Consider the following 27,686-nt stretch of genomic DNA (forward strand, 5'->3'; position numbering starts at 1 on the left):
AGGCTTTTATTGATGAACCTGTGAACTAATTGAGTTTTAAAACAATGGGCTGGGAGTATAATTCAGTGGTAGAGAACTAAACTAGGACTGAACACCAACACTATAAACAACAAAATGGCACTGTTTCTTTGGGAAAATTCATTACACATTTTAGGTGATACATTTTCCTGAACATTTCTACAATAGGTTATGATCACCTTGAGAGCACGGAAAAGTCTCCATCTTTGCTGACAAATGACTAGGTTGACCATGCTTGCATCTTAGTGTTAAATGAGCCTCACTCTAAAGCAGACAGCTTTACTCATTACTGAATGTCATTGTTAGTTTATCATAATGATATGAGCTAGACAATCTGGTCCTCATTCAATTCCAACAACTTTGATCATGGAGTTCTCTGGCAGTGGGAACTTTCAGTAACACGGGAAACATTAAAAGTTATCAGAGGCCGGGTATGGTGGCGCACGCCTTTAATCCCAGCCCTCGGGAGGCAGAGGTAGGAGGATCGCTGTGAGTTCGAGGCCACCCTGAAACTACATAGTGAATTCAGGTCAGCCTGAGCTAGAGTGAAACCCTACCTCAGGGGGGAAAAAAAAAGTTATCAGAATGTCTGAAGGAAACCAAAATCATCTGGGGATTGGGACCAAAGCTATCAGACATCCCACCAGGTATAGAACAACCTCATACAACAAAGAATTCCTCCCAAGATGCCAGCAGTGTGGAGAAACCTGACTGGGAAAGTGTGAAACAGAAGAATAAAGATGATCAGCAAAGCTTCGAGTCAGGCAGATCAGTGATCACAGCCCTATTCTCTGTGGAGAAGGAACCTGGAACAAGCTATTCAGTTCTTGGAGCTCATCTCCTCATCCATAAAGAAATCCTACAACAGGGTTGGAGAGATGGCTTAGCGGTTAAGGCACATGCCTGCAAAGCCTAAGGACCCAGGTTCAATTCTCCATGTCTCTCGTAAGCCAGATGGACATGGTGGTGCATGCATCTGGAGTTTGTTTGCAGTGGGTGGAGACCCTGGCATGCCCATTCTCACTCGTTCTCTTCCCCCCACCCCCCGTCTATCTCTAATATAAATAAAAATAAATCTTAAAAAAATTCCTAAAATAGTACCAGCCCCACAGGGTGATAGGGATGAAAAAACAGACCTAGCCAGTAGACACTAAGATAAGTATCTACTAAGTGTGGCTTTTCTGGAAAAGCTTTCTACTATTTTGAACAATGAAAAAAAAAAAAAAACAAAAACCCTCAAGACCATGCCTTTTTTCTGCTTTTAGGCCAGGAAGCATTGTGGCTGTCCACCTCTTCCCCCAACCCCATGGCGCCAAGTGTGACCCTTGAGCCAATGGTGCGCAGCCAGCACACGATTACAACGGACTCTCCTCTCACTTTTCTATTTGTTCAAAGTGCGCATTGATTAACTGGCATACTTACCACCTTTTGCACCACTATCAGAGTAACTACTGCTGCTCTTAGAACTTCTAGAGTGAGTCCCCAGGAAGATACTGGCAGACTTGTTCTTTTGAGTATAAAAAGTCAACACCTCTTCTAGTTCTGCCTCACTAAAATGAAGAGAAAAAATTTGGTCAGTACAGGAAGCCATTCTGGAAAATCTTTCCACTAGATTTTTTTTTTTTTTTTTTTTTATGGAAACAGGGCAAACAGAGAAGGGGAAAATGAAAAGCACAAGCTGAAAGTTCCTCATTCATAGACGGGTAAATACGAAGTATAAATGAAAGCAATCTGAGAAATGTACAGCACAGAGAATTTGCTACTTCTACACTATCCAACACCTGTGGCAGTTTCAAAAGATGGCCCCCAATATATTCCGGATTTTATTAAAGTCTGTAATTTAGAGCTGCAGCAACCTGCCTGAAGGAGGTGTCACTGGCAGATCTTAGGGTCCAGCCCTAAGGTGTGGTGGTAGATTTGGTATAAGCTATGCAAAGTGCTAGAGCTTTGCCTAGAGTTCTAGAAGTGTAGTTACTAGCTTTCTGATGGTGGCTTTTTCTCTGTCTGCTTGGTCCTGTAAAAGCGAGTCAGCTTCTTCTGCCATCATGGAACTTCCCCCTACTTCAGTCAGTCCTCCCTCCATGACTGTGCCTGGTCTGGAAGTTCATCTCAGTGACCTGAGACTGTCCAATACAGCTAGTTAAACTTAAATTAATTAAAATTAAATGATAGTTACATGACCCAATTTCAAGCATTCAATAGTTATCTACAGAAACTTCCAAATGGACAGTCACTGTTAGTAAGGAATCCAAACTACAGACTCTGGGTTAAACATAACTAACAATCTGTCTCTGTATGAACCCCACATAAGAATTCTCTCACACAGGATTAGAGAGATTGTTTAGTGGTTAAGGCATTTGCTTGCAAAGCCAAAGGACCCAGGTTCAACTCCCCATGATCTACCTAAGCCACATGCACAAGGTGACGCATGCATGTGGAGTTTGTAGCAGCCAGAGGCCCTGACATGCCCATTCCCCCTTTCTCTATCTGCCTTTTTCTCTCAAATAAAAACATTTTTAAAAAAGAGAGACAATAGCCGGGCGTGGTGGTGCACGCCTTTAATCCCAGCACTCGGGAGGCAGAGGTAGGAGGATCGCCGTGAGTTCGAGGCCACCCTGAGACTCCATAGTGAATTCCAGGTCAGCCTGGACCAGAGTGAAACCCTACCTTAACACCCCCCACCAAAAAAAAAGAGAGAGAGAGAGAAGCCAGGCGTGGTGGCACATGCCTTTAATCCCAGCACTCAGGAGGCGGAGGTAGGAGGATCGCTGAGAGTTTGAGGTCACCCTGAAACTACATAGTGAATTCCAGGAGGTCAGCCTGAGCCAGAGTAAGACCCTACCTTGAAAAACAACAACAAAAAAAAAAAAAAAAAAAGAGAGAGAGAGAGAGACTTCTCTCACATACACACACTTACAATAAAGAATAAGTGTGGCTGTGGAGGAGACTCAGTGGAAAAAGCGTTCACCATTCAAGCCTCCAAGTCATAGCCTCAGATCCCCATGTAAAAAGCTGGAAGTGGCCAGGCATGTGGCACATGCCTTTAATCCCAGCACTTGGGAGGCAGAGGTAGGTGGATCGCCATGAGTTCAAGGCTACCCATAGTGAATTCCAGGTCAGCCTGGGCTAGACTGAGACCCTACCTCGAAAAACCAAAAAACAAAAAAAATCCCCTCTCATTATCTTTTCTTGTCCTCCCTCCTCTATCCCCTTCCACCAAACTCCACCTTCTTGAAATTTTTTTTTTAAATTATTTATTTATTTATTTGAGAGCGACAGACACAAAGAGAAAGACAGATAGAGGGAGAGAGAGAGAATGGGCGCGCCAGGGTTTCCAGCCTCTGCAAACGAACTCCAGACACGTGTGCCCCCTTGTGCATCTGGCTAATGTGGGACCTGGGGAACCGAGCCTCGAACCGGGGTCCTTAGGCTTCACAGGCAAGCGCTTAACCGCTAAGCCATCTCTCCAGCCCCTCCACCTTCTTTTCAGCTAGTCCCTGTTGTATTTTTTTTTTTTTAATGTCTTTATTCCACCTCCTTTACCATCCATGACAGAATGCTGATGGCCCAATATTCCCAATAGTTTCAGGTCTTGGGCAAGCAACCCCAGTGGCTGTGAAGTCATGAATGCCATGCTGTGTCATGTGCAGAAGACAGTCTCCCACAGCATTCCTCTCCAACTTCTGGTTCTTACATTCTCTCTACCCCCTCTTTCTCAAAGTTCCCTGAGCCCTGGAGGGCGATATGAACATCTCATTTGGTGCTAGGCACTACATAACCAATGTTCTGATGAGTCCTGAGTCTCCCCAGTAGTCACTGGCAACTGCCAAAAGAAGCTTATATAACCGAAGGTGAGAATAGCACTTACCTATGAGCATAAACATAAATATTTAGAAAATCTGATGGGTACAACATGTCCATTTAGCAAAACAGGGCTTTCTTCCTAAAACCAATGATCTTCTAGTTTTTTAACTTGTTCTATTTCTTTAAAGGTCAATGTGAGAGCCGGGTGCGGTAGTGCACACCTTTAATCTCAGCACTCAAGAGGCAGAGGTAGGAGGATCGCCATAAGTTTGAGGCCACCCTGAGACTATATAGTTAATTCCAGGTCAGCCTGGACCATAGTGAGACCCTACCTTGAAAAACCCAAAAAAAAAAAAAAAAAAAAGTCAATGTGAGAACCTGTTTTTTGTTTTTTTTTCTATATCTGTTTTGTTAATCTTATTAGTTAAGACATGAAAATGTCAACAAAATAACATTACAAAATTATATATGGAACTCCTACAAGATGATGTGTTTGCTGTATGTTTAAACATAAGAAATTTAGGCTATGGTAAGGCCTATACAAAATATCACCCAATTATCACACAATGTTGGTGAATAATAAACTACTAATTTTTTTTTGAAGCAAGCCCAATACACTGGTCAATTTTGTTTCTATGCGAGAGAGCCAGAGTGAGAGAGAGAATTGGCACGCCAGGGTCTCCAGCCACTAAAATTGAACTCCAGGTGTGTGCGCACCCTTGTGCACATGTATGAACTTGCAATTGCATCACCTTATGCATCTCACTTATGTGGGATCTGGAGAGTCAAGCCTGAGTCCTAAGGCTTCACAGGCACGCCATCTCTCCAGCACTACACTACTAATTTAATTTTAAGAATAATAGTGATTTTCTCTCCACTGTGATTGAACAACCAAAGCCTAATTAAATTATCCTTTATTTTAGTGGGTTTTGCCTGTCTAATTACAAGGGTAAAAATTAAGTTTCCTAAGCCGAGCATGGTGGCACACACCTTTAATCCCAGCACTCAGGAGGCAGAGGTGGGAGGATCGTTTTGAGTTCGAGGCCACCCTGAGACTACACAGTGAATTCCAGGCTGACCAAACCCTACCTTGAAAAGCAAAAAAATAAAAATAAAAAAAAAATTAACTTTCCTTGTTATCTCTTCTGAAAGAAATCCAGTATCACTGGGAAAAATATATCTATCTGGCTTGTATCAAGACAGAATTGAATACTAAGGTTTTTAATTCCTCAAATTTAACCCTGAGCATGAAGAACTTGTTCTATTTTATATAAATTAGATGTGACCCTCACAATGCTGAGAATGGACCAATTCCTCACCCTACTCCATGTGGGCAAAAATGTGGTCATCTCCACACCATCAGTAGGTCAGGAATAAACTTAGACCAGTAAACACTAGAAGCCTCTAACTTCAAATTTCTAAAAGGCTCTTAGTACTTCTGTGTTGCATACTCTGAAGGCCATCTAGAACTACAGTCCAGACAAGCCAGAGGCAGTGTTTCGATTACTCAAGTCATGACAACAGCAATACAACTGCCTGAGATATGGCAAGACCAAGCTTAGAAACGTTCCCTCCTTCTGAGAATGACTTCATTCACATCCAAGTGTCAGACACAAGGGAGTGCTGGGCATTCAGCGGTCAGTGTGGAAGAGAGAATGACATGGATTCGATACATAAAGAATGGGTTCTTGGGCTGGAGAAGTGGCTCAGCACTTAAGGTGCTTGCCTGCAAAGCCTAGGGACCAGAGTTCAATACCCCAGTACCCATGTAAAACCAGATGCATAAGGTGGCGCATGCAGCTGGAGTTCGTCTGAAGAGGCTAGAGGCCCTAGTATACCTACTCTCTCTCCAGCTGCCCCTCTCTCTTAATAAATATTTAACAAAGAATGGCTTCTACCTTGCTTGTCTGATGAACTCCTGAAAGTGTTCTGCATTCACCCCATCTTCCTCCTCTTCTTCATGTTTCTTCTTAGGTTTCTTATCAATCATTTGGTCTGTTTCCTACCCATGCCCAATCCCACAGAAAAACAAGAAGATAAAGATGACTCCTGACAAATACATACTTCATCTGCTTTCACTACCCTTGGGTTAACTCTTTTTACAGTCAAGACATTTAGTTCTTCTTGTACTTTTTCCATCTATAAATTTGACATATTACTTTAGTAAAATGCTTTTAAATTCCCAAATACCAGTAGAAGAATAAATAAAAAATTTTGTCTTGTTTTTACTTTCTACTATACTCTATTGAGAAAAGAGCTTTTGATAATAACTTAGCCACTTCTGTGATGAAGATTGCACCTTTTAACAGTACTACTGGACACCAGAGAAAAGCGTGTTGTTGCAGTGCACACAGGAAATAACGGTTTTGGAAGATTCTATCATCTTCCAAACTGAGCTGGAATAAATAGTGGGTATGGATTTAATATGTTGGTAGCCTATTCTATTAGTGTGTACATAGCCGACTGCTGTTAGTGTGCTGATAGATACTATTAGTGTGTTGGCAGCACACTACTAACTACTTCACGTAATTTTAGAAAAGCCATTTAAACTTCTAAAACTAAGCTTTTCCATCTAAAAAAAATGACCATACCCTCCTTCCCAAATAATATTTTGTAATAAATTCTAGGATTCTTGGATAGAATAATATAATACTAATCAAACAGTTTACCTTCTGGGCTTGACTGTAACATGATATCCCTGTTTAAAATGTCTCAGAAAATTAAGTCTAACTCTCTGAAAATATAATAACATGTCATTGATTAAAATTCAAAGTTCAAGTGCCCTCTCAAGTAATCACCACACCATTGTCTACAGAAATAATACAATTATGCAGATACACATAGGACAGGATTTATCTCAACTGTAACAGAGCTCAAAAGGATATGCATTCTGCTAAGAGTGAACAATGACCATTGGCCCTTCATAAGTAGTAAGTAGCTTTTCTTCCCAGCTAGATTAAGGGGTGGGGTCTCCTGGGCCCTGACCACAAAACACAGGAACAGAGATGCCAAAGAACAAAAGCTGGACAGAGGGGTTTAGCCTGTCTCTAACAGTGTGTTGCGACTCAATGCACAAGGCTGGCAGGTGAATGACAATTACTTACCTTGTTGTACACAGTAATAAATTCACACAGCTGCTGGGCGAGGATTCTTCTGCGCTCTAGAAGTGCTAATCGTCGACTGGGTAATACCATTCTCAGTGAATGCTGGAGGTTATTTGATGCTCGCTTAAGGAAACGAACGACCAGTTCCTATAAAGTAAACAAAGAAGCCAGGCATGGCAGGCACACCTTTACTCCTAACACTCGGGAGGCAGAGGTAGAAGGATCATTTGTGAGTTCGAGGCCACCCTGAAACTACGTAGTGAATTCCAGGTCAGCCTGGACTAGAATGAGACCCTACTTTGAAGGCCCTTCCCCCCAAAAAGCTGGGATTTCCCCAAAGGAATGATATCACACTATAAAGAGACAAAGAGGGGAAAAGAGTATGGACCGTGCTAAACATCAGAAGGCAATCTATGATGGACTGGACAGCAGAGGTGTGAGAAGAGATATATACATCTTCACAAATGAGACCTAAGGTAATCATGTTAGGTGTAAAAAGGATATAGAAAGAAAAAAAAGAGAGAATCTTATTCTCTTCCCTCAATAAATTATCAATCATAAAATAAAAATCACACATGTATGCAAGATCTGAAGTTATGAAAGTATCACAGTGTATACACACTGATATTATCATAATTCAAAGAGCAGACAGAACTTCTGATAAGATGATCAGGAAGTTAGCACTCATAGATAGGTAGTAGAAACTAAAACCGCGGGAAAAGCAGGACTCTTCAAAAGCAAGAAAGCAGAAAAGAATACAGAGCCAGGAGTGGTCAAAGGAACTAAAAAAGACCACAACCAAGACAAGGCTCTGGGTTGGGTCGCTGTGGGATAATTTCAAGGACACTGAAAAGAGTAGAAGGAAGACATGAAGAAGTGCCTATGTAACAGTAAAAACTATCACAGTAACAATTCGGTGATAAAGGGAAAGAATTACAAGGACAGCTGGAAACATAATGGGTCTTTCTTCCTTCCAGTGGATAAGGGAGCTTTGAGACTTGCGGGCTTGCAAGGAGAGCCTGTGCCAGTCATGAGGGGAAAGGAAGGATGCATCTCATTTAGGATGGAAGCAAAGAACATGTGTATGAGATGCGTGTATGAGCATATGTATGTTGATGTGTGGGCATGAATGTGCTATGATGCCAAAAGTACATGTATAGAGGTCACAGGACAACTTTTGAGCATGGGACCCCCCTTCCACTTCATTTGAGACAGGGGTTTTCATTGCTCAATGCTTCATTCACTAGGCTGGCAGGTTCACGAGATTCTGAGAAATCCTCATGTCTCCACATCCCATCTCGCCACAGGTGTGCTGAGATTACAGAAACCCACCTTTTAAAAGCATGGCTCTTAACTGGGTTCTGGGGTCCTCGGGTACTCACATTTGCATAGCCAAGCACTTTATCCACTGAACCATCTCCCAACTCCAGCAAAGGAATTTGAGAAGATACCAGTCAGATTATTCCAAACATTGTAAATAGGGATGGAGAGATGGCACAACAGTTAAGGTGCTTGCCCGCAAAGCCAGAGGACCAAGGTTCAAATCTGTAGTACCCACATAAAGTCAGATGCACAAGGTGACACATGTGTCTGGAGTTTATTTGCAGAGTTTATTTATACACAGGCGCTGGTGTGCCCATTCATTCATTCATTCATTCATTCATTCATTCTCTCTCTCTTTTCAAATAAATAAATGAAATGAAATGGCTCAGAGAGATTTTATAGGGCCAAAAGCCTCAAAGACATAATGAAGTTGCTTTCAAATGATGGGAATGGGGCCTTACATTAAGATGTTCACTGCGAGTTATGAGATAAACATCTCCAACACTAACCCAGACCAGAAAGGGAAGCTCTGAACCCACTTTCATCATAAGCCAGGCCACTGCCACAGTCTTGAAGCAATGCTTACAGCTAGTTCTCTAGATACATCTCCAAGAAGGACTTCACAGACCCATGGTTCAGTGTGCAGTAGTAAGCCTATACAACCTTGGAGAAAGCCCCATAGAAATTCTGTGTGAATTCTAAGCCGGCATCCACAGCAATTGGTTTGTTTGTGTGTTTTTAAAGATTTTTTTTTTCTTCTTGAATTTGATTTTGGTTCATTGTCCTTTAGTGCCAACTTTCTCCAGCACGAAGGAACAGCCTCATACCCAGAGGGTTGGTTTTCATAGCTCTCTGCTGTCTGTACTATAGGGTGGTTTAAGCTACTATATTAAAACATTATTTTTTCAGTGGAGCAGACAAACTGACTCTCAAAAAGGCAGTCTCAATTTTCCACTTGGAAAGAGCAGAGCTAACATTTTCCACTGATGGTTGAAGGATTATTCACAACACACGAGGTTTTATCTCTGGATTGTATTGGCTACTTTAAGTTCACAAGCTGTTTTCTGGGATAACCAACATGTTTTCAAAACAAGCCATGCATAAAAAGACTTGCTTTTTGTATGAAAAGGACTAAAAATTAGAGTAGGGTTGCCCCTGATTTAAAAAAAATGCAGTTGTCTCAGAGTTAAAGACCCTTCTGTTTCTGGTGACAGATCCCTGTTGTTAACAAGGCTATGCCAAAGTTCTGACTTCTTCTATAAGCTCTGGCATTACCAAAGAACTTGAAGTTCTTTCACATTGTGATCCAAAAGAGAAAACACTTTTATGCTTTTTGGAATATTAAATCCTAGATGTGTTCAAATGACTGGCTTACAGTCAACATTATCACATAAGCTTGATTCCAATAATCTAAGAACGAGCAGGAAAAAAAGTTGGAGACTGGTGCATTCTGAGAGGGCTTCCAATAAGGTGACTTTCACAGTGGTAACAAGGGTCCTCGGGACACAAAAGTAAGGCCTTGTGACACAGGGAAACAATGGAAGAGCAAGTAATAAACAACTAATATAAAATCTACGTTCAAGGTCCAGTTTCACCATAAACAAGCTAGGGAACAAAAGACCTAGCTTCCCTCATCTATAAAATGGAGTAAAAATGCATTCCTCAAAGACTAAGATGGGATGTTGCTTGAGAAAGCATTCTGCATAGGCTTAATATTCAGTAACAATCAATTTCCATTTCAGAATGGAAGAAAATTATGTCCCCAATACATAGCATAATGGATATGTCCAGATCGGAGATTTGCTTCACATCACATGAAATAAGGGGAAAGCTAGAAATTCTACTAGAATCTATTGCTGGGTTAGGGGAAAAGTGAGAAAAGAATGAGGGAGGGAAAGAAAAAGAACAGGAGCCTCACCATCTGTTCATCCTCTTTCGCAGCCCAAGTGGCATTAAGCATCTGACCACCACTGGCTTTCATGAGACGAATCTGCACGTGCTGAAGATAGGCAGAGAATGCTAACCGTGCCTGTACTTTGCTATAGAAATTCAAAACAACACAGTTATGAGACAGAATGGCAAACCAGTCAACTACATACCTACCTCTCTCAAAATGGCCTCTGAGGATGCTTCACTTATGAATAGCTAAAAAATAAAGATCATTATGTAGAAACTATTCAATAAAGAACCCTTCTAAAGAGTACACGAGGCTTAACTTAACTGTTTTTTCCAATATGAGAATCCATGATGGAGAAGATGTTTATTTCATCATTATTATCATAAGGAGGGGAGAATACCCAAGAACTGAGAATCAGGTTTTCATGATACCTCTTTGAACTTTTGAACAATTTTCTTAGAGGGAGGGATAGACAGCTTTATTTTCAGGAGAACATGCATAGTAATGAGGAAGAAATTTGTGTGTTGAAGGCCCTTAAGGATATACTTATCAGATAGTATGAAAGTCTGGATTTTGTTATGACAACTAATATTTCTAGTGTGTAAAAACCTCCAAAGCAGGAAATAGATAAATCCTATGATGGGACTTTGGAGATCAAATTTTAAAGCCATGCATCTCTCCACCACAACACAGGAGTGGCTGAAGCCCAGAGCAAGTGAGTGAGGTCCAACAGAGTTTGGCAGAGATGACCCGCCAAGCTGGGATGAACCCAGATGTTTAGTGGGAAAAGAAATCTTTAAATATGGTAAAAAGCACCACACGATATCAGGAAGAATTCAGCTATTTTCTGCCTGGTGGTCTCAGGTACTAACAAGGAAATCTGATCAAGCTCTAGTTTGAAAGCTTAAGGAGGACCAGAGAGACATGATGGCTTTCACGGCAGCTACTTAAGTATGGAAGATCTGTTTTCCTTCAGGCAAGATGATGGTTACTTCAGCTGATCGGCCTTCTGACACTGCGGCCAAAATTACATCAGTGAAGATTAGGGCCCAACACAAACTTTGTTTACAATCCTCACACATGCAATCACCGAACACTTTCTACTCATGTTCCCCAAGGTTAGGATGAAGTACTTGTCCAAGCAGACTGGAAATTCTAGGAGCATCTAGGACTATATTCCATCTGGGTTTTAGAGGGCTAGAGGGGCAGGGCAGTCAGTCTGGGGAGTCTATTTCCCCTTAAGTTTTCATACAGAAGAGCTTCAAAATATGAGTTGTAAATAAGACTACGACTTTGTTTCTAACAGGGTTAGTTTATGGGAGCACAGTGTGAACTTGAAGCAATGTATTTACATGTCTAAATATTCCCAACAAAGCCCCCCCCCCTTTTTTGAGGTAGGGTCTCACTCTAGCCCAAGCTGACCTGGAATTCACTACGTAGTCTCAGGGTAGCCTTGAACTCCTGACTATCCTCCTACCTCTGCCTCCCGAGTGCTGGGATTAAAGGCATGCATCACCACACCCAACCATTTTATATTCTTGAACACCTAGAAAATATATACTACCTTTCTCCTCAAGCAGTTTCACTGAACATAAAGGTCTTTTTTAGATAAGTGAATTATTGATTAAAAGTTGAGATTTTTATTACTGTTGTTTTTCCAGGCAGGATCTCTATCTAGCCCAGGCTGACCTCAGACTCACAAGAGATCCTCCTACCTCAGCCTCCCAAGTGCTGGGATTAAAGGTGTGCACCACCACACCTAGCTATAAATTGAGATTTTAATCATTACTTAATTACAAATCAAATGAAAAATTATATATTTTTTTTGTTTCTGGAAGCCTAGAGGACTATGGAATGTTAATTCTGACACTGTCTCTAAAAGTATTGGAGAGTGACATGCAAAACCACCTCCAACCCCCCTCTGACAAATAGGAGGATAAAAGCCAGAACAATTTATATTCCAGCAGCTTATTTTTAAAAACCAAAAAATGACATAGACCCTCAGTATATAAATAATACAAGAAAGCTGTGACTACAGTCTCCAGCTCTAGTCCTGGCCTTCCCCCAGACCCCTCAGGAACCACTAACACACCCCATAGGACCACAGGCAGCTTCTGGGAAGACAACCTGGAACCCAGTGATACACATTAACATATCCTACAATTGTAAGTTTACTCACTGAAAGTGAGATCCTTAAGATTTATGAAGAAATACTTCATTTCTATAACAGCTAAGGAGAATGTTATTGCTGGAAAGAATATTCCAATATAGTCCAGAGGTTTGCAAATGCTCTATTTTCAATTCACTGGAATCATTTTTTTCCTTCAGGAAGTAGTTTGAAAACCTTGGTCTAACCCTGAACCTTGGCTTGACAGAAAAGGAAACTTAGGCCTAGAAAAGGTCTTTGAATTGCCTGTGGTCATATAAACAGTTGGAACACTAAAAAACTATGGCCCAGAGATAATGTTTGTATTCATAAGACCAGAACTCATCATTTGTCTATTATCATTCCCCACAACACTGCTCCAAACGTGAACTTTATCACCCCAAATTACAATGTCACCTCTAGCCCCTCAGTGTCAGACATGGCTTCTTCTTTGGAAAACACAGGTCATTGTATACAGGCAACTTCTTTGTTCAACTTCTACCTACTGCACTCATCCCACAATCCTCTCTCTTTTTAAATCTTAGAGAGAGAAGGGGAGAAAGAATGGCCATGCCAGGGCCTCTAGCCACTGCAAATGAACTCTAGACACATGTGTGCCATCTTGTGCATCTGGCTTCCGTGGGTTCTGGAAAATTGAACCTAGGTCCTTAGACTTTAGAGGCAAGTGCCTTAACTGCTAAGCCATCCCTCTAACCCCCCACAATCCATTCTTTATGACTTGTAAGAAGAGATAACCCTTTACTGGCCTTTTCCCACCTTCCTTCCTCTGCTCTGATACTATATCCATTTCTGTATCTCTAATCCGTTGGACATAAAATCCTTTTTAAAAGTATTTCATTTTATATTTATTTATTTATTTGAGAGAGAGGCAGATAGAGAGAATGGGCATACCATGGCCTCTAGCCACTGCAAACAAACTCTAGATGCATGTGCCACTTTATGCATGTGGCTTACATGGGTCCTGGGGAATCAAACCATGGTCCTTTGGCTTTGCATACAAGTGCCTTAACCGCTAAGCCATTTCTCCAGCTCTGGACATCAAGTTCTTTTCCTTCAGTATATAAATAAGCTCAAGAAGCCAGGCCTGGTAGCACAGACCTTTAATCCTAGCACTTGGGAGGCAGAGGCAGGAAGACTGCCATGAGTTCAAGGCTAGCCGGAGACTACACAGTGAATTCCAAACCTTACCTTGAAAAATACAGTGAACAAAACAGGTCTTATTTCTAACCACAAGAATACCCATCTTACAAAAATAAAATAATTTTCTATAAGCTAGCTCTTTCCCTGACACCTTTTCACCTTTCACTGCCAACCCCTATGGAAGTTATTTCACACTTTCTCAGCTCACAGTTGCTCCTCTACCCCCTAAGTTGGTCCAAGATCATAGGCACAAGTGTCTCTTCACTCCTGTACATAACATGGGTGTGTTCAGCACTCTAAACCTTGACATTCTCTTCCTGTAGCTGTTACTCTATTACTTTCTCCTATGTTGCATCCTGTCTAACTACTACTGCTAGGTCTGTTTAAGCTCTGACATACCCAAAGTAGTGTGCCCCAAAGTGTCACTCTCTTTCTCTTTGACTGTAGTGGAAGAATTAGCAACATCGTCTACTCTTAAAGGGTTTAACTATCAACAGCGCAATCCTTATAAACCTTGATCCGCAAAGCTCTATTCTGAATGGTCAGCCTTAAGCATTTCCTTCTTGCCCATAATGAAACCCATTATTTATACCAATAAACAATTCCTATGTTCCTTATATCAACAGATGAATGACATCAGTGTCCATTGTGAAACACAAGTCTATCAATTGTACCTTGCAAATTCATCCATTTTAATCCCTCCATCCCTGTAACTATCAGTCTGGTCAAAGCCTTCATTTTGATTGCTGTGGACAATTTTAACTCACTTCTCTGCCTCCGATTTCTTTCCCATCAACCCCTATCCCACACTGGAGGCAAAATTCACTTTCTCAAACAAGGTCAGGCTCTATCATGCATCTCCTGAAACATACAGAAAATAAAACCCAGACTCCTCTAAGCAACCCTGCACAATCTAACAGCATCTTCTTTTATAGTCTCATTTCTCACCACATTTTTCTGGCCACTTTAATGCTCTAGTATCGTCTTGTCACTTTATAAACATACCATGCTTGTTCAGGCTCGTGGCCTTTGCACTTTCTCTTCCACCAGGAGGAGTCTGCCTCCTGACTCCTCCTCAAAGTTGCCTCACAGGTCACTTCTTCATGCCTGATGACCACAGTCTGTGTAACCTTCTACCCAATTACACTCGACCATTACACCATTTTACTGAATACTGAGCATTTCCCACTGCCTGAAATGACCTTGTTTCCTGCCAAACTTCCCTACAGATAGTAAGCCTCATATTCTTATCTTGGCCCCTGTAGTAATGCTGTAGGGCTTGGCACATTCCTGGCACAGAGCAGGTGCTCAATCAATTCATATTGATATAACAATGGACTGTGCTGTCTGTCACACTTCTGTAGCCTTTATTTCCCCTGCCTAATGACCACTTCTGCATTTACCTGTCAGCTCTGAAGCTTCCTGAATCCCCAGGCATCAGTCAAGGCCTGGCTCAAGTATCATCTCCAATGTGATGCCTTCCTAGCCCTCTGAGGCCAGACACTCATTGCTCTTTCTGTCTCAAGAGTACTCTGCTCTCATGGGGGTCGCATGCAAGCTCCTTAAGGGTCTCACGTATTAAGTTCTCTCAGTCACTCCAAGCTCTTAGAGACTGACAGTAATGACCAACAGATATATGCTACCCTAAGCTATCTAGGTTTATTCTTTAGCTTTGCTATGGACGTGTTACTTAACTTCTTTAAGTCTCAGTTCCCTTAACAATAGCAATGTCTAATGCACGATAGAATCATTAGTTCACAGGCCTTCCGTGATTACTAAATGAAAAATGACTTGGCCCTGGTACCCAGTACAAGTTAACTATCACTAGTTTTACTATTATAACTATCAGAGGTACCTACCTTAGATTCCCATCATCTTGCAGAAACTGCATTAAGTTAAACTTATACTCCGGCTCCTGAGTCTCATTTTTGCAGCACTGTTCACCTTTAGAATTCCAGTCAGCAACTTTCATTTCCTGGGGAGAGGTGTCTACTATAGCAGTCAAAGAAGGCGTGAACTTGGCTTGATTTTCTTGAAAGGATCCTGCAGACTCCTCCTGGGAAGCCTCCTGCTCATCTTCATTGTCTATCGAGACTTCTTCCTCCTCTTCACTCTGTGACTCGCTTTTAATATTCATTTCAGTTGGCTGGGTAATCACTAAATGTGAAGAATCACTAATGTTGCTAAAAAAAAGGATTAAATGTTCCTCTCCCCCATTACCTTCCTTTTAACTTTTTAGTAAAAACACCTATTTAAATCAAGTCACAATCAAGACACAAAATTAACAGAAACCATACCACTCTCTAATCTTATACATCATAGAAACTAATGGTAATCACTGGAATGGATATATCCCATCATACCAATGGCTGTCTTATAACATAAGACAACCCCCTCCAGAAAATGCCCTTCTCTAGGTTCAATCAACAGTGTGTTCAGAGGCTTTTAGAAAAGCAACCTTCAAGGCGGGTGTGGCGTCACACCTTTAATCCCAGCATTTGGGAGGTAGCGGTAGGGAGCTCGAGGCCACCCTGAGAATACAGAGTGAACTCCAGTTCAGCCTGGGCTAGAACAAGATTCTACCAGGGTAGGGGGAGCAACCCTAAAGGTGATGTGAAGTCCAGGGGAATAGCTTTCTATACTATGTGTTCATTGCCTGTCTTTTTCCTCACTGATTTGTAGGTTCTGAAAGAACAAGAAACTTATTATCAGTAACACCCCAGAGGCTAATGTGCTGCCTGACATAGGAGCTCCACAAAGGAAGAACGCAAACAAAAAAGGAAATCAATTATACAGTTAAAAATAGTAGGAGAGCAGGCGTGGTGGTGCATGCCTTTAATCTTAGCACTCAGGAGGCTGAGGTAAGAGGAGGGAACAGGACTGCTGTGAGCTGGAGGCCAGCCTGAGACGAGTAGTGAATTTCAGGTCAGCTCAGGCTAAAGCAAGACCCTATCTCAAAAACAAACAAACAAAAACGATAGGAGACAGTTAAAAAAAAAAGTAGGAAAACTGAGAGAGAAATTCCTCTTTGTGTAAAGCATTTGCATCATTCAATAATTTCAAAGATGAGCTGTGTGCCTGCTTAATCACCAACTGAGCACTCCCAGAGCACTGCTCACAATTCCACGAAAAGGGAACAAAGTTTGCATTTTCAGAGTATTTATCATCATTCCTTATGGTCTTACTATGCATTACTTCTATTCCTAAGATTATTTCTTGTGTGTGTGTGTGTGTACATGTTTGTGTGGTTTGCAGGCACATGTGTGAGCGTGCATGTGGATGCTAAAGGTCAACACTGGGTGTCTTTTCCTCAAATCCTCTCCACCTTATTTGTCTCACACAGGGTCTCTTACTAAACCTGGAGCTCACTAATTCAGCTAGATTAGCTGGCCATCAAGCCCTGGGGATTCTCCTGTTTCTGCCACCCCAGTGCTGGATTAGAGGCACAGGTCACCAAGTCCAGCTTTTAGGTGGTTGCTCAGGATCTGCGCTCATGTCCTCACGCTTGAACAAAAAGCAAGTTACCAACTGACCCATCACCCTAGCCCAAATTTCAAATGCTATTTCTAAAGAATTGGGTATTTGTATGATGGTCGAATGAGATCAGGAACCAAAATATGTGTGCTTAAGTCATCGGATATTTCTGAAGTGAAGTTTCAGAGAGGAAAAAAAAGATTATAGAAAACAAAAAGACTATAGGAAACAAAAAGCAAGTGTATGTGATGAGTAAGAAGCTGGTTACCAGGTCTGGCACCACCCAGATGTAGTGTGGTAAAAAGACACCAGCAGGTACCTGGGTATTTTGACCTCATTGTCCTCAATTTACCATTCTGCCGTCTATGTTTTCGCAATTCCAGAGACAGGAGCTTCCTTTCATAAAGAGCAGCATGCATCTTGGCCTTGGAATTCACATTCTCTACCTTCAGCTCTGGTACTCCATCTGTATTCACTCTAGGGACAAAACCAATATGGCAGGTACAGCCTTGAGAAAGTCCTCTTCTTTGTTCCAAGGCTAAGTATGACAGAATTTTTAAGAACAGGCCAAACATAAGCTCCCAGGTGAGTGTTAAGGGGCTGACAAAGGAAATACTTACATCATTAACCCTCACTAATTGCCTCTCTGAATTCATTAAGTGCTCTGAACAAAAATATATCTGGAGATACCTTTAAGTATTCAGTAACATTACTACTATTGGACTATAAAGTGCCATTCAATACCTTATACCTTGAAAATGCCCAGGAGATAGTAAAACTTCAAGCTTTGAGTATGGCAAAAGTGACTGCTTTTAATTATACTTTTCTCAGAAGTATGCAAATGCTGTTCTGAATTGTAAAATACTATACACAGATTTGGCAGGGGTTGGATGGGAACAGCTGATCATCTGAGAGTATGGGAAGCAGCATGGAACTGACTGGGACTCTAAAGCAAGTGTTCTCATGGCCTCCCAAGTGTCACACAACATAGCATGAAGACCTGCCAAGACTCCTGCCCTTTAGAGCCTATGTAGCTCCAGGCAGCAATGGGAGAGTGGCAGAGACCTCAGGCATAGAGTACAGGCAGGAGTGAGAGCCAGAGGCACAGACAAGTGATGGCAGCATATACAGGACAAGGTCTAACTTAATCAGGGCCTGAAGAAATGAGACATGGAAAAGGGGAGACATCAGGCATTAAAGACAAATCACAAATTAGGGAAATGGCTGGTGTAAGGCCCTATCCTGGCAAAGACAGGGCAAACTACAGAGCTGCAAGAGATGCAAAGAAGGGTCCACATCAGTGTCAGGAAACACACAACTAACTCTGTATTCAGAACTCAACATGCAACTGGTTAACTGAATTCCCTCTCAGGCCAAGGAACTATGCTGGCTCCTCTCAATCTTTAGGATAGTGCTATGATGAAAGGCTGCCATTTAGTAGACTTTTGCCTTTCTGATGGGGATATTTGGTTGCACAGAGTAGATAATCTTTCTCAGGCTTTCTTTTTAAACAGGGCATTAAGCCAAGAACAGGGAAGATCCTGACATCAGGAGCGGAAAGGGAAAGGAAGATTTTTATTTGTTTGTTTTGTTTTTGAAATAAAGTATCAGTGTAATGACCAGGCTGGCCTCAAACTCCTGGACTCAAGTGATCCTCTTGCCTTCTTCTTCCAAGTAGTTGCAACTAAAAAAATGTTCAAACTGACTTTTTTCTTGGTCCCAAAGACTGAACCACACACAAAGCTCTGAAAATAGACAACTGGCCAACTAAGTAATAAGTAAAATAAAAAACTGAAAAAAAAATCCAAGTCATTTATTTAATAATATATAACCATTTGGCCAATTTGATACTTATGTAGGCAAGTGTGACATCTCTACCTTACACACTCACTAACATTACTCTTTCCCAAAAACTGCCCTTTAAAAACCCAATTTGGGGGCAAGAAAGATGGCTTTTAAGGTGCTTTTTGGCAAAGCCAAAGGACCCAAGTTCGATTCCCCAATACATAAAGCCAGATGCACAAGGTGGCATATGTGTCTGGAGTTTGTTTGTAGTGGCTAGACATCCAGTTGCACCCTTTCTCTCTCTCTTGCTCTTTAAAATAAATGAATAAGTAAATAAAATATTAGCTGAATATGGTGGCTCATGCCTTTAATCCCAGTCTTGGGAGGCAGAGGTAGAAGGATCATTGTGAGTTTGAAGGTAGCCTGGTATGACACAGTGAATTCCAGGTCAGTCTGGGCTAGAATGAGACCCTACTGCAGAAAAACAAAAAATTACTTCAATATGGGTCTGGAAAGATGGTTCAGTGGTTAAGGCACTTGCCAGCAAAGCCTAACAAACTGGGTTCGGTTCCCCAGTGCCTACATAAAACCAGGTACACAAAGTGGCACATGCATCTGGAGTTCATCTGCAGTAGCCAGAGGCCCTGGTGCACCCAATCTCTTTATCTCTCTCTGCTTGCAAATAAATTAATAAAACTTAAAAAATACCCTCAGTATGACTTGAGACAGCTAATGTTTTCAGTCCTCTTAATGAAGAGGTGTAAGAAAGCTCAACATGTACGTTCACGAATTCATGTTGGATATATAAGCAAGAATGCTTCTGTCTATACTGCCAACAACAACATGATTCTTTAGGAAAAAAATATTTCTTGTTCCCTCTCCCTCCTCGCCTGTTTCCCCCCCCCCCTCCCCCATTCCCTCCTCCCCCCTCTGGGTGTGTGTGTGTGTGTGTGTGTGTGTAGGTGTGTACACGGTTGGTTCTTGCCTTCCACCCTGTTTGCAACAGTGTCTGCTGTTGTTTTGCTATTGCAAATGCCATCAGGATTCTCCTGGCTCTGCCTCTCACACTTATAGGCATATTGCTTTTACAGACACATATGCATCCAGCATTAGGGGTTCTACTGATCAGAAGTCTAATTAACAGGTTTGCATAGCAAACACTTTAAACCACTAAGCCATTTCCCTAGGCCCAAGATTTCTTTTAGAACAATTATGATAGTTTCAAATGTTAAGGAAGCCTAATTTATAGTTTTGGTTTATTTGGTGTCATGTCAGAACACTTCATATAAGCACAAAGTACTCTGTAGTCTCCTCAAGAAGTTTTATAACAACATTTACGCTTATGTATATGTATTATTCTAATTTCATCACAAGATAGGAGTTAGGGCTCATTTTTAAAGAAACAGTGTTCAATTGTTCCAGCCCCACTTGTTAAAGAGTTTCTTTCCCCATGGGATTACTTTGGGCCTTTTGTTGGCAATCAAATGTCCACATGGACATAAGCCTATTTCTGAGCTGTCTCATCTGTTTCACTGATGAACTTGCCACCATCGTGGCTACTAAAGCTAAGTCAGGCACTCTAAGTCAAGAAAACTTGGTTTTTCCCACTCCTATGTAAGTTTTAAAAATTGGCCACGGGAGGGCTGGTGAGATTGCTTAGTGGTTAAGGAGCTTGCCTGCAAACCCTAAGAATTCATGTTCAAATCTCCAGGTCCCACAGTCAGGTGCACAGTGACACAGGCATGCAATGTCACACATGCACACAAGGGGCACGTACATCTGGAATTCATTCACAGCAGCTAAAGGCCCTGGTGTGCCCATTTTCTCTCTTTCTCAAAAATAATAAATCCATGGACTAGAGTGCTGGCTTAGCAGTTAAGGTGTCTGCCTGCGAAGCCTAAGGAACCATGTTTGACTCTTCAGATCCCATGTAAGACAGATGCACAAGGTGAAACATGAGCCAGATTGCACATCTGCACAAGGTAGCACACGCATCTGGAGTTCGATCACAGTGGCTGGAGGCCTTGGCAGGCCAATTCTTTTGCCCTCCCTCTCTCTCTTGCTCTCTCACATTAAAAAAGATTAAGGCCACTGTTGGACTTGATTCAGTTTCTATAAAAAATGTACTAGATGAATGACTGAAATTGTGCTGGATCTTTGGATTCATTTGAGGAGACTGAATATTTAACTTTAGTTCTACCTACTCATGGACATAATATATCTCACCATTTATGTGGGTTTTCCTTAATTTCTATCAATAGTATTTAAGTACTTCTAGCATGTAAGTACTAAACATTTTATTAAGTTTATTCCCAAGTACTTAATATTTTCATATACTATAAACTGAATTTCAAGTTTTATTTTTCAATTATTTGCTGCCAGGATATACCTATACCTAGCCAATATATTCCCTAAAACTTACAGAAAACTTATAACTTAAATAAAACTATCATTTGGAAATGAACTATTAATTATTTACTTCAGCTTCTCTTAAAAGGCAATCACAATGCTTTCCTTAAGTAATGAAAATTTCAACTGTTTTAATTGACTCCTCACAGAAACACAAAAAGTCTAGAAATGAGATTTCTTACTTGTTACCATATTGTTTTCTACAGAAGCAAAGCACAAAGGGGACATGCAGTCTTCAGCTCTCTACAGCCTGAAGATGTGTTTGGGTTGGAGAGTTTCTATGGCAGCTGCAGCCTTCACTGAGGCAAAGAAAGCTCTCTCAATCTTTCCTGACATTTTTCCTTCTCTGCCCAAATGAAAAGCCACAGGTATTTTACACACTTTCAGTTCTGTGGCAAACCAAAGCAGGTCCAGTCAGTCCCATCAGGCAGAGCTGTATGCTTCAGATATACCAAAGTCAAACAGAAATTCTTATTTCAATGTAGCATGGTAATAGTCTTGAAATCTCATTAATACTCTGGTCTCTCTCACACTGCCAAACAAGAATACTATTATCATCAGCTGAAATGACTTACACATAGTTATAATAAATTAAATCTCACACTTAGTTTGTAAAATGTGGCACACTACAAACTTTTCAACAGAAAATATTTTTGTTATTATTCCTGCTGAGCCAAACAGAAAATGGTTATATAAGGTATTATGCTTAGTCTGTACATGGTTGCACATTATGCACATGGAAAGAATTTGTCAACTCTCAACAATCAGTTACCGTAGTCTTCCTGTCAGTAAGCTTCTTCTTGGGTTTCCCCTACAGAAATAGAAAGAACACTGGGTTAGAGAACACTGACCATATACTCAATCTGGAGTTCACTCCCTACACACTGAATGCACTTCTAATATCTTTATTATGGACATTCAATATGACATTTGGCCCGAGAGAGTATCTTTGAGGAAAAGCAAATAGATCAATTAAGAATATTCTCCAAAGGGGAAAGTGTGGTGGTGGGGGGGAGGGAATTGCCATGGGATATTTTTTATAATCATGGACAATGCTAATAAAAATTAAAAAATAAATAAATAAATAAAATTTCGAGACCTTGACAAACACCTTAAAAAAAAAAAAAAAAAAAAAAGAATATTCTCCAAGCCAGGCGTGGTGGTGCACACCTTTAATCCCAGCACTTGGGAGGCAGAGAAAGAAGGATCGCCGTGAGTTTGAGACCACCCTAAGACTCCATAGTGAATTCCAGGTCAGCCTGGTCTAGAGTGAGACCCTACCTTGAAAAAAAAAGGGGGGGGGAGAATATTCTCCAAGGAGAAGAATACTATGAGCTAGAATGAATAGCAATTAAAAATAAAAGGAATGAAAATAAAATAAATAAATAAATCAAAGGAATGGGGCGGGGGGAGGGGGTGGCTCAGCGGATAAAGCACTTGCTCAACAACTGTGAAGACCAAAGTTTAGATCCCTGGCACTCATGTAAAAGCCAGATGGGCTCGTGGTAGCCTGCCTATAATCGCAGTGCTATGGAAGTAGAGACGAAGAACTCTAGGGACAAGCTGGCCAGCCAGGCTAGCCAAATCAGCCAGCTCAAGTTTCAGTGAGAGACTGTGCTTAAGTAAAATAAAGTGGAGAGTGATAAAGGAAGACAGACAGCCAACATCAACCTCTGGCCTTCATACACACATATGCATGCCATCTGTACACATGTACACCAACATGTAATAAACATGCAAACACACAAAAAGAGAAAGAAATTCTAGAGAAAAATGGAAACAATGGCCTGCATTTGTCTGTCTACTTACAAAGCAAAGCCCACGCCTTAGCCTCATGGCCCTTATGTGCGGAAGGTTCTTACCCCTATTTGCACTGATAAAGGAAAGGAAGAGACCCTTGTGTACCCTGCCTGTGGCCAGACCTGAAGGGCAGATGTTGGAGCCTAGGGCTCAGTTCTGACTGCAGGGCTATTTCTACTAACTGGTTTAGGACAGGAAACCAAGCTCCAGCTCCAGTCTCATGGAGTTCCCAAAAGGCTAAGAAAAAAGCCTATTAAAGAGAAAGACACAGAGAGAGTGTGTGTGAGATGATCTCTACTGTCTTTAACCTAAGGATGGGCTTTAACACAGAGGCCAAGTGGGAGTTTTCACTTCCCTTTTAGAACATTTTCTCTTCGTTCATTTTCTTCACTTAACACTTTTGTTGGGGGGGGGGTGTCAGTTTTTTTAATGTTTGTTTGTTTATTTATTTGCAATCAGCTCTCTGATAGAAAGAAAAAAGACAGAGAGTATGAGAACACCAGGGCCTCCAGCCTCTGCAAACGAACTCCAGATGCATGTGCTACTTTGTGCATCTAGTTTTAGATGGATACGGGAGAACTGAACCTGGGCTGCCAGGCTTTGCAAGCAAGCACCTTTAACCTCTGAGTCATCTCTCCAGCCCCAAGGGGTTGTAGTTTTATTTGTACTCATGTGTGTGTGTGTGTGTGTGTGTGTGTGTATTTAGTTCAGCACAATTTTATCACCTTTGTAGGTTCATCTATTCACCAACACAGACAAGATAATGGACTGTGTCACCTACCCTAAGGGTCCTTGTGCCCTGTTTTAACTACCTTTTTATCTAGTTCCTATCCCATTCACCTGTCCATTTTATCATTTCAAACATGCTATGATTGATGGCATCTCATAGCATATAACTTCAGGTGTTTCTTTCAGGTTTCTCCACCAAAATATTTTGTTTCTCTTTTCCTATATCTTCCCCTGCTAATGTCCTGATACTATCACATTAGCATCAAAAGACTAAAGATGACTTCAACTTTTTCAGCCCAGATAATGGTTGTCTCCAGTAATTTGCAAGCATGGCTTCACATTACAATCACATGGGACGCTTTTAATAAGCACCTCTACTTCCCTCTGGGATGGAGCTGAGACATAAAATGTGACTTATAAGATTCCCAGTATTACAACTACTGCTACACAGTAAGACATTACATAAGATACTGTTCGCCAAGGCAAAATGAGAAAGCAAGGGGAAAGATGAGGGTAGGTAAGCAATAATGGCCTATGAGACAGTGGCAATACTGGTAGTAGCAATAGGGCTGGACATGGTGGTGCACTTTAAGGCCAGGACTCAGGAGGCAGAGGTAGGAGGTACTGCCACGCCACCCCAAGACTACATAGTGAATTACAGGTCAGGACAAACTTTAGCCTCTTAAAACAAAATGAAACAAAAAAATACTAAGAGGGGAGGTAATATGATGGAGAATGGAATGTCAAAGGGGAAAGTGGGGGGGGAGAGTATTACTATTGGATTTTTTTTTAATCATGGAAAATGTTAATAAAAATTAAATAAATAAATAATAAAATTAAAATTAAAAAATACTAAGAAAATCTCTAAGAATGCAAAGCTAAGCGATGGGATGGAGAGAATGAAAAAGGAAATGTGGAGCCTATAGCTAAACTCTGGCCACTAAGATTCCACTAAGAGCAGGGTGAGAACAGGGGATCTTCCCAGTTGCAAGACTTCCATCTTCACACTGACAGCACTTGTGCCCTGCAAAGCAGGACCAGAGACAGGTGGCAAAGCAGGACATATCCTGGCATCCTGAACTCTGCAGATAAGGAAACTACGTCAGATTTTAGAGATGAGGAAAAACTCCCCAAACTCTAGGTTTATGTCAGGATCTGAGACTTCCAAGTAAATCCAAGCTATATTTCACCAAAAGCAACACACATGGTTATTCAGTGCTATTTACTACAAATATACAGATACAAGTACAAATCCTGTTTCCTACAATAGATCATGAAATGACAAGAAATCTGGGCATCCATTTTAAGTATTTCTCAGAAAAGCAAACATAATATCAAAATAATGTCTCTACATCAGTAGGGTGCTTCCTTATGATAATAACTGTTTTCTTCAATGAATTTATTTCCCAGGGGCTACAGAAGTACAGTACGCTAAGCAGCCTCTGTTTGCTATCTGACTTCTAGAGTCTTTCTTCCATCATTTCTCCATTTGCCCTTCTACTGAGGTGGTCAGTTATCATTATAAAGACCAGTGTGGCATTATGGAACGTCCCCTGGATCTGTAAGCTTCAATAAATATCTCTTCCTCCATAACTGTGCCTGGTCTGGAAGTTCATCTCAATGAACCTGAAGCTGTCTGCTACAGAATTTGGTACCGAGGAATGGGCTGAGATGAACCTGACCATGTGGATGTTGATCTTTTGGAACCTTTGTTTTGGAGGAATAGGCATGGACTTGGTGCTTGCAACTGAAGATGTCTTCTGTAGTGGTAAGACAAGTTTTATGGACTATTCTAATGAGAGTCTAAGAATGCTAAGTACAGATAGCATTGAACTTCGAGGCTTATGAGGTTTCTAATGGGAAGGAAAGACTGCAGAGGACTTTGTTGGAACTGGGCTACTGGCATAAAGGCTGGCTGTGTACTGATGCCCAGGCCCAGAGAATTTGATCAAGGTTAAATTTGTAATGGACGGATGTGCTTGGCTAGAGATATTGGACTGAAAGACTTAAGATTTTAAGCTGGGAAACTTTAATCAAGTTAAATTTACTGGCACAGAGACTGGCTTTAGGTTACTAAAGCTGCTATTGTCAAACACATTAGCAATCTTAAAGTGAGATGGTCCAATTGCTTTACCATGGAAAGGATGCCTGAGGAAAGACTATCACAGAAATGCAAACACTTTTGGAAAGAGTTGACTGGAGAAGGAACCTGCTTTTCAAGGTTATGATGTATTTTGCCTGTGAATTAAGAATATGGCTGTGTCCTGCACACCTGGTATTGGTTTCAGAAGCATCAAAAATGCGAACAGTGGTCGTGAATTGCACATGGTTCCAACTCCGCTAAGATGTGGCATGAGGACTGGTTCCCTGATAGGCTGAAAGTGCCTTTGGAAGATGAACCGTGGTTTGCAAGAAGACCCGAAGATATTTTGGATATACCAGGACTAAGCAAGGGCTACCATGGAGCTCACTGTTGGCCTGAGATAGAAGTGTTCCCTGGCTACTCTGCCCAGCTGGAGGGGTGGAATTGGAAATTCTGGAGACTGGCAGTCTCTGGTTACACTGAACTTGAATTGCCTAAGTTTGATGTTTGATGGTGGTTCACTATGCATTGTTTTAGTCTCTCCTTGCTATGCCTTATACCAGTTGAAAATGTTTACTCTGTGCCTTTATGTGTTAGAAATACTTAACTTGTTTGATTTTATAGGTCTTAACATCTTAAATTGGTCAAGACTGGGGGGTCCTTTGAAATTGAACTGAGTACAATTTACAATGTGTGATGGTTATAAATCTTTTGGGGGCAAGAGACGGAATGTGGTGGTTTGAATTGAATAGATGGCCCCCAATATATTCAGTTGTTTGTTTGTACTTTGCATCTGCAGCCACCTGGCTGGAGGCAGTATCACTGTGTGGATCTTAAGGTGTGGTGGTGGGTTTCAGATTTCAATCTAAAGATATACGAAATGTGCCTAGCTGGAGTTCCTCAAGTGTGCTGTGCTGTGGCTTTTGACTTTAGGCTTGCACTTCTCTTGCTCCACCTGATCCTGTGAAGGCAGGCCAGCTTCTTCTGCCATTTATGGAACTTCCCCTGGATCTGTAGGCTTCAATAAATATGCCTTCCTCCATAAAAAAATAAAATAAATAAATAAATAAAGACCAGCGTGTGTGTTTTGTGATCTACCTCCCCTTCGCTTTTTCTGATCCAATAAATCTCTTCTAGTCTAGAACCAAAGCAACAACATCTGTTCAAATTGTGTGTTTAAGGGAAAAAGGCGTAAGTAAGAATCTTCTTGAAAGAAAAATAAAACTTAGGGCATCTGCTAGGGTTGCTCAAAGATGGTCATGGTTTGCTTTCACAAACATTACAAAGTGTTGAGCAATAAACAGATCCTAGAAAATGAGGTATTACCTTCTGTTTTCTAATGACCATATGACAGACTTTACATGAAGATTTTTTATAAAGTCTCTAACCTTTATTTTGCATACATAGTCTTTTGTGTTTAAAATCTATGTCTAATTGATACACTTAGCAAATTCACACCTGTCTGGGAAGAGACGTGTTGCCAGCATATAGTTCATGGAGGTCTTGTGTTCAAGGTAGGACCTGAAGGAAACAGAAAGAAAACAGTTATTTCTTTCTTTCTTCTTTTCTTTTTGCTGTTGTTTTTTGGTTTTTCGAGGCAGGGTCTCACTCTAGCCCAGGCTGACCTAGAACTGACTCTGTATCCTCAGATTCTCAGGGTAGCCTCGAACTCATGGCAATCCTACCTCTGCTTCCTTTGTGCTGGGATTAAAGGCGTGCACCATCATCCCTGGCTATTTCTTAAGCTTTAGTTCAAGATAAAACTATGAAAATCAAAGAACCAAGCTCAGAAGCCACAGGTTACTTATATAGTGTTTGTAAAGAAGTATACTATTTCTATGGGCTGGAAAGATGACATAGTGGTTAAGGGGTATGCCTACGAAGCCTAAGGACCCAGGTTCGATTCTCCAGGTCCCATGTAAACCAGATGCACATGGTGGCACACACATCTGG

The 27,686-nt window shown here is 41.2% G+C and overlaps 1 protein-coding gene across 1 annotated transcript in view; it reads right to left on the bottom strand.

Moving 5' to 3' along the window:
* The window catches only part of Ttll5 (tubulin tyrosine ligase like 5), a 254,825-nt gene that overhangs the window by 139,332 nt on the left and 87,807 nt on the right, over positions 1-27,686 (bottom strand). The window contains 8 exon segments of the mRNA XM_045154327.1: positions 1,441-1,568; positions 5,721-5,824; positions 6,927-7,073; positions 10,168-10,288; positions 15,313-15,610; positions 17,247-17,404; positions 21,894-21,932; positions 27,192-27,254. Coding sequence (XP_045010262.1) covers positions 1,441-1,568; positions 5,721-5,824; positions 6,927-7,073; positions 10,168-10,288; positions 15,313-15,610; positions 17,247-17,404; positions 21,894-21,932; positions 27,192-27,254 — 1,058 coding nt within the window.

This window comes from Jaculus jaculus, chromosome 7 (assembly GCF_020740685.1).
Source record: "Jaculus jaculus isolate mJacJac1 chromosome 7, mJacJac1.mat.Y.cur, whole genome shotgun sequence".
Classification (NCBI taxonomy): domain Eukaryota; kingdom Metazoa; phylum Chordata; class Mammalia; order Rodentia; family Dipodidae; genus Jaculus; species Jaculus jaculus.